This window comes from Hevea brasiliensis, chromosome 15 (genome assembly GCF_030052815.1).
Source record: "Hevea brasiliensis isolate MT/VB/25A 57/8 chromosome 15, ASM3005281v1, whole genome shotgun sequence".
NCBI lineage: Eukaryota > Viridiplantae > Streptophyta > Magnoliopsida > Malpighiales > Euphorbiaceae > Hevea > Hevea brasiliensis.
The window spans coordinates 64493533-64501332 of NC_079507.1; the positions used below are offsets into that span (position 1 = coordinate 64493533).

The following is a 7800-nucleotide window of genomic DNA, read 5'->3' on the forward strand; positions in this document are numbered from 1 at the left end:
GCCCGATTCCCAAATATGAAAGACAAATGCCAGGCGAGTGGGCAAAGGGAATCTACTGAGCATGTGCTCTTTCACTGCCTCTTTGCGGCAGCAGTATGGTGGAGTTTTGGTTTCTGCATTCGTTCACGGCTGATTCAAGGACATAATATGGTTCAATGCTAGAAGGAGATATTAGCGTGGATAGGTGAAGGAGGCATGCCGATGCTTGCACAAGTGGTGTTCATTTCCTGGCAACTATGGAAATTTAAGCACGAAATGCTTTCATCATCCAACAGCAGACCTCCACTCCTCAAATCTATCCCCCTCTGCAATGGAATCCACCCCCATCAGGTTTTCTCAAAGTTAATTTTGATGCCGCATTTGACTCCAAGAACAATCTGGGTAATATTGCTAGTAATGAAGAAGGCAGAGTAATGAGTTGGAGTATCAAGAGAATTCCAGGACAGGTACGCCCGTCGACCTTGGAGGCCTGGGGCTTTGAGAATCGCAGCTCCATGACCTGTGTTTTTGTTCTCCTCTGCATGCTCAACTCAAGTAGAATGACGGAAACCAAGGGTGCTTTCTAAGCTATTTTATTTACGCGCTAGTTAAATGCCCGCACATGAGTTTATTATTTTTTAATTTTAATATTTAAATTATTAATATATTTATATTTAAAATTAATATTAACCAGTTATAATTAAAAAATAAAAGTTCAATATTACACAAATTAATTTTTTGAATTTAAAAAAAATTACACAAATTATTAAAAGACATATGTAAAATGAATTAAAAATATATAAAATATTAAAATAAATCATTATTAGCAAAAACTTACATTTCAAATAATTATAAAAAAAATATAAGTAAAAATTAAAATAAAACAAAAAAATATGTTTCCATTTAAAAAATTAAAATCAATGAATAATACGGGATTATTCAAATAATACTATGTAAACTTTACATTAATTATAGATAAATATTTTTAATATAAAAGACATTTAAGGAGAAATTATAATAACAATAATGTAAAATTCTTTCAAAAAGTTAAATCACATTTAAAATGGAATAATAATATAAAATTTATATTTATCATTTGATTAATATGAAACAAGTTATAATAATTAATTTTTTATAAAAAATAAAAATATTTCATCAATTAAAAATAAAATACATGTGAAGTATAAATTAAAATATTATATTTATGTAAATGAAATTATAAATATAATAAATATTTAAGTAACACATTCAATCTCAAAATCCTTGGTTTTTGACAATCAATTTTTGAATAAAATAATTATTTAAATTATAAAAATTAAAATAATAACAATTTTTAAAAAAATAAAAAAAAATAAAAAATAATTAACATAAAATAAAACACACAACTTTTATAAATAGCGATATATGACAGTATCACGAGAAAATCATACTCATCCCGTATGAAAGGTTGCGGTAGCATCATGGGTGCAATATATACACACACACTCATACTAGTGCATGTAGGTGATAATAATTTAAATATATAAATAATTTTAATTTATATATTTTTACTTTTAATATATGAAAATAAAATAATATTTTAAATTTATTGTTATACTGTAATTTATTTTTAGTATTTTTTATAGTGACTTAAACTTTTTATCTCTATAATTTTTTAATGAAAATTTTATAATAAAAATGTAGTAATATAATAAAAAAAATTAATTAAAAATATAAAATAATTTAAGATAATTGAATAGCATGATCATTTTTGCAGTTTTAAAATTTTAAATTTTTTATACTCATAATATGTTAAATAAATATAATATACTTAAATAGTATTTTTATAAATATTAATAATATTTTGAAAAAATATATTAACGATAAGGAAATAAATCTATACCTTATATAAAAAAAAAAAACTTATCAGCTTTATATATATAAATATATATGAATAGATTAAAAAAAAAAAAAATACAAGTCACAACACCATATTCTTATTGTGGCCAGCGCGGCCTACTTCAAAAAACTTTAACCGGCAAAAATGTAATAGAAGCCCATATCTATAGAGCCCAGGATTTTCTTTTTCTTGGGTTTGTTTTAGATTTTAAAGCTTCTTCGTTCCCAGTAGCTGCTATTTATGGTTAAAGAAACTGCAAATATACAATCTAAAGCCAGCGGAAAAGGAGGTTTCAAACTGAAATGTTCTCTTGTCCTGACCTAATGAGTCTAGAATGAGCTAAATTTTCTTCGTATTTTATGGCTAAAATCCAATTTCAGGAGTTTAAATTTTGCAACGATATATTTTTTTTGAGCTAAATCTTAATTAATCATGAACATAAGATGCTGTTATAATTTGTTATTAATTTTCCAGTAAAATGAAAAATTTTCTTGCACGCAATAAATAAAATGTGCTCCCTAAATATAGAAAGAAAATCCATTTTGGCATCTTTCTCCTCAATAATGTCCAAGGCCTAGCCAGTCATAACCTTAGCTGTCACACCACAGAACAGCTGAGAAGAAAAACAATGCACAGAACACTTTTCGGTTGCATCATAAACAAAAGACAATCACATGGGGAATGTGCTGGAATGACATGGTCTTGCGGCTAAGCAATCAGCCCTGTCTCACCTAATCCAATCCCAATGCCCGTATCTCTGAGTTGTTACGATTCAATTTCTACACCGCTGTTTCAGACGCATTCTCACAAGTTCACTTTCATACTTTAATTTCTAATATTGAAATCTCTAGTCCGAGCTCTTAGTCTGTCCATTGCTCAAATTAAAAATAAGAGATTGCTATGCGTTATGAGCTACATGCACATGGGTCTCCTGCCCCACATGAGCCTCCCAAGTCAATCCCCCATATGTTGTGCAGCGGCTTCCAGTAGATAGCAGAATATAAAGAAAAATATATCACAAGAACCAACTATCCCATGTGTTTCGTTCTGTGCAGTAGATTCAGAAATTGTGCAAAAAACAACAATGGATTGTTTTGATGATGACCCTTTTGAGACATCCTCTAGTAGGGATGTAAAGGTGGATGGTGTTCACCAGCTTTTGGAGGAGGGTTGGTTCTTTGGGAAACTGCTCACCAGGAAACCAAGATCATCTTTAATGCTGAGGTGCTACTCTGATCCTACTCCAAACTTTGATCAAGCAATTTTAGCAGAGAACAATCCATGCATAGGGAAAGTTGTAGGTAATTCGATTCGTGAACCATCATTGCTACCTTGTATAGGCTGGAGAGAAGAGAAAATTGAAGAGAAACAGCCGACCTGCAGGCAATTATCAGATAAAGCATCGGTACAACAGCCTATCAAACCAACTACTTGTGCAGAAGGTATTCAAGAGAATAGAAGGAGCAAAGTGATCACAGGGCAACCATCAAAGCACAAATTACTTAGAACACCATCTCTACCCCCTTGTATAGGTAGAAAAGAAGTAGAAGAGAATGATGATAACATTACAATGAGCAGATTGATTCGCCAAGCAATGTCTCCTTGTCATACTTCAAAGGTACCTCCCAAAACTTGTAGTTCTCAGCTCTTTAAAATTTGGAGGCCTTTTTTTGAATGCTATAATTTGTTGCTTTGTATTGCAAATTGAAAGGCTTAATTTACTTTATGTTGCTAAATCTATAGGTGAATTTTAGATATTCATTAATGAATCGGGTAACTTCGATTTTGTTTTAATAAGAATGAATCACTGACTCAATGGAGTATCTATTTATTGTGTAGGAGGATAATTAATCCCATATGCAGTTTTAATCCCATACTCAGTTTTATTCTTCAAGCAATTAATTCAAACACTTTGTATGCAGGGTATGATACAAAGTTCCAGCATGCCAAGGTACAGACCACCAAGAAACTGGAAGATGCAAACCATTGACACAGTTAATGCTAACTCTAAACAAAAGAGGAATCTTGGATGTTCTAACCAAAGAAATATACAGAGAAGCCTAAGTAATATTGAATCTCAAGAAGTGCAAGGGTTCAAGGACTTGGGATTCACATTTAACAAACAAGACCTCAACCCAAGTGAGGTTGGACTTCTCCCTGGTTTGCAAGACAAGCAAAAAAAAAACCAAGATCATCAAGACCAAGACAAAGTGAGGAGGAGACCTCACCTTTCTAAGGCATGGCATCTGCAAAAGCAAAGTTGTGCACCTCCAATTCCCATTTGGGCTCCCAAAAATTCAGCACAAGAAATGAAGGCACAACTCAAGTATTGGGCTAGAGCAGTCGCCTCTAATGTACGCTAATCAATTTTTTTTGGCCTTCTGGCTATTCCTAACATTTGTTGGACTTTTGATGGGTGTATACTTCACAAATGAGCTACTCTTGTCACCTTATATTGAGAGCAAACTTGCAAGAATTGGAGGAATGCCTTAGAGGATTGAAGAAATAACAATTCCTGTTGATTTTTAAGTCTGTATTTTTCTAATACTTGAGGGATTCAATAATCTGTAACAATAACAATAAGTCCTTTTTATCATTTGATTTGCAACAATAAAACATATTCTGATTTCATATTTCTCATAATTTTATTGATTTAGCCATTTGTGTATTTTTATTTTATATCAGATTTTTCATTGAACTAGTAATTTAAAAATTGAATATTTATTTCATATTTTTTATTGAACAATTATACAATGAATAGCTATCTCCATTCATAAACTTTGGATTTTCACTCAAAATCTTATGAGAAAAAATTAAAATAGATGCTATGAGCATTAAAAATTTCCCTCATTAGTCTAAAAAAATATTGATGGTGCTGTTTCAGAGCACAAAAATTTTATTTTCCATGGAGGGAGAAGGCCAAAAAATAAAGATAATTTAGAAATATCCAACCAAAATCCAAAAGATGCAATGCAAGAAGATATTATTATCATATAATTATAGAACTCCAAATTCAAAGGAAGAAGATAGAGAAATAATAATCTAGTTAAGAAAAAATAATAATAATAATAATAATAATAATAATAATAATAATTCAATTATTTTTTAAATTTTATATCAAATATTTAAAAAAAAAATTATTAAATATATTCATTATGCATGTTACCGCTTACATGTTACCGCTTATATACTGTCTATTCTCCATCTTATGAAGAGCCACACTTCTCTAAGGAAGAGAGAAGCACTGCTTTTGTCTACGTGTATTCTATAATCTTCCATGTTTCCGTGCCATCACCACACTCTCTCTCCTCAGTTCTTCCCCCTCTCTCTCCACCACCACCACCACAGCCCTTCCTTTACTTCCTCCTCTTTCTACAAACCCAGCTCTCCTTTCTCCCTCTGAGCATTTCCTCGTCCCAGACCCGACCTATGGCTGGCCCAGCTCCCTGACTCCGCCAACCACACCACCACATCCATTAATCCAACGGAAGAGGGTGGTACCATAGAGCTCCCACTCTTCTCTCCTTCCATTTTTGCTACCACAGATGACCCTTCTCCTCTCCAGGTGGCCACTAGCGTCCTTCTCACTGGAGCCATTGCTGTCTTTCTCTTTCGCTCTATTCGTCGCCGAGCTAAGCGTGCTAAAGAACTGGTATTTCGCTTTAGACCTTCGCCTTGATGTTGTTGCAGCAAATCTTTGTTAGCTTTACTGGTTGATTATGTTACTGTGGTTTTAGAAAGTGCCTTTTGGTACATGGGTTTACAAAATTTGTCAGAATTGAAGATGAATTTTGGCATCCCATCAAATTTTATGTCTACTTGCATGTTATTTCGATTCATTTTGAATTATAAGTGTGGTATAATTGTTTTCCATTGGGTTGACTCTGCATCTGCATTAGTGTTTGCTATAATGATTCAAATGGGCATTTGACAAAATTGGGGTATAGTGCAATTTCTTCACTTTCATTTTATACTTTAGCTTCATCGGGAAAGGAATTTTGAGCAAGTGTACGTGTTTTGAGAGGAGGCATTAGATAGTTTGAAAACAATGGGATCTGCTTCAATTGATGGTAAGAAACCTCCTTCACCAGTTCAGGCATTTTTAGGCGCAATATCAGCAGGAGTGATTGCACTTGTACTCTATAAGTTCACTACTACTATTGAGGCAGCTCTTAACCGCCAGACCATGGCAGATAATTTCTCTGTTGGTTCCATTGTATCCCATTTACACTTATCTTTGTTTGATTTCTTTTGCTCATCAGTTTTGGTCTGTTCCAATCTATATCACATTCTTATTGCATATGCTTTCCTGTTGAAAGAAAATACTTGAAGATGGTTGGTGAATATAGATGGAACTCTCATTGTATGATTCTCACTCTTTTCATTTTCCTGCTTTTGAGGTTCGTCAAATAACAATAACCATCAGGTAGCCCCCACTGCCGCATTCTTCCGACATTTATGATTAACTTATGCAAGGAAGTTGTGGCATCTCCTTACAGTTTGCAGGAAATTATAAATGTGTTGTGTTACCTTGCAAGATTCGTCAATTCTGTTGGTTTATTCCTTTATTCTGCCCAGCTTGCCTTCAACTCTTTCATGGAAGGTTCTACTAGGGAGAAAAGTGAAAGTGAAGGCAATGAGTAGTCGGGCTTTCTGAATTCAACATCTGAGAGTCCTTCAGGTACTGCTGAATTGAACATCAGCCTGGGAGATCAAAATCCAGATAGTTCACAATAACAAGAGAATCAAGATAGTGGGTCGCTGATAATCAATTTTGGTCTTGCAATTATAATCAATTGTATTCATGCTATTAAATTTTTCATTTTTTAGTTTATTGCAGCTGCATAGGATAATCTTGTGCCTTATTGGTTATGTCCTGCTTTCTGAACAACTATAGGAATGAACTTCAAAGTAAATTATATCAAGTTCAGTCATTGCCATTTTCCCAATCTACTACTTAGAGATTTTGTTTGAAAACTGCCATAAACAAGGAATCTACAGGCAGAGGGTTAGAATTTGAGTCAGAGTGTTCAAAATCACCAACGTGGAAGCTCCAATTATGGGTATTGGACCGAAAAACCACAGCAGCAAATTGTTGTCAAAGTTGACTTACCAAAAAAAAATGCTCTATTATAGCCTTGTGCCCGGTAACTCACAGCACAGGTATTTCACTAGGGACCTTGCACGTTGAAGAAAGGAAGCAAAAACCAGTGGGAAACATATGAGCGGGCTAATGTAAGTGTTTAACAAATGAACAAGTGTCACCATGTATGATACTACTTTGGAAGAACCATGCCCCAAGTACAAAGGCTGGTGCTGTTATACTGCTGATGGTCTCACGGTTAAATATAGACCTCTATCCTTTGGACTCCAGCCCATTCTCTCTGTCCAAGTCCAACTACCGGCTTTGTTGAATTTTATTTACAAAGGTTAGGATGAATTTTTACTATATATAAATACTTGTTCCTTTTTTATAAATAAATAAAAATAGGCTTCAATAGTTAATAATGGCAGAAGAAGAAGCATCCTTCATTAATTATTAGAGGGCAATCAAATAAACTAATGAGCATAAACAACATAACGCAAAGAAGTAGACGCCTTGCAACATATTGAACATCAAAAAAATAAAAAATAAAAAATAATTTCTTGCAGTATTATTAAAGGACTCATCAAGAGGGCATAGATAGGATAGACACCAAGAACTGTATGCACCAAATCATTTGGTGTTTTGTTCCTTATGTTTATGTTGGTCCCAAAAACTTCAATATCTCTCGCTTTCTTGGCCTCTGCTGTCTTCATTCATTACAAACCTCAATCATAATATGAATTTTAAATTTTACGCTAAGTTTTCCATTTTTAAAAAATTTTTAATTATATTTAATGGATTTGAAATTATTTACATAATATTAAAATGAAAGGCCAACATAATTTTTTTTTTTTTT

At 33.0% G+C, this 7800-nt stretch overlaps 1 protein-coding gene across 1 annotated transcript; it reads left to right on the forward strand.

Moving 5' to 3' along the window:
* The first annotated feature begins 2594 nt into the window (after positions 1–2594).
* LOC131174016 (uncharacterized) lies at positions 2595–4454 on the forward strand. Its single transcript, XM_058137043.1, has 2 exons — positions 2595–3476; positions 3781–4454. Exons 1-2 carry the CDS (start codon positions 2943–2945, stop codon positions 4219–4221), a joined length of 975 nt encoding a protein of 324 aa, XP_057993026.1. The 5' UTR covers positions 2595–2942; the 3' UTR covers positions 4222–4454.
* The last annotated feature ends 3346 nt before the right edge of the window (positions 4455–7800 follow it).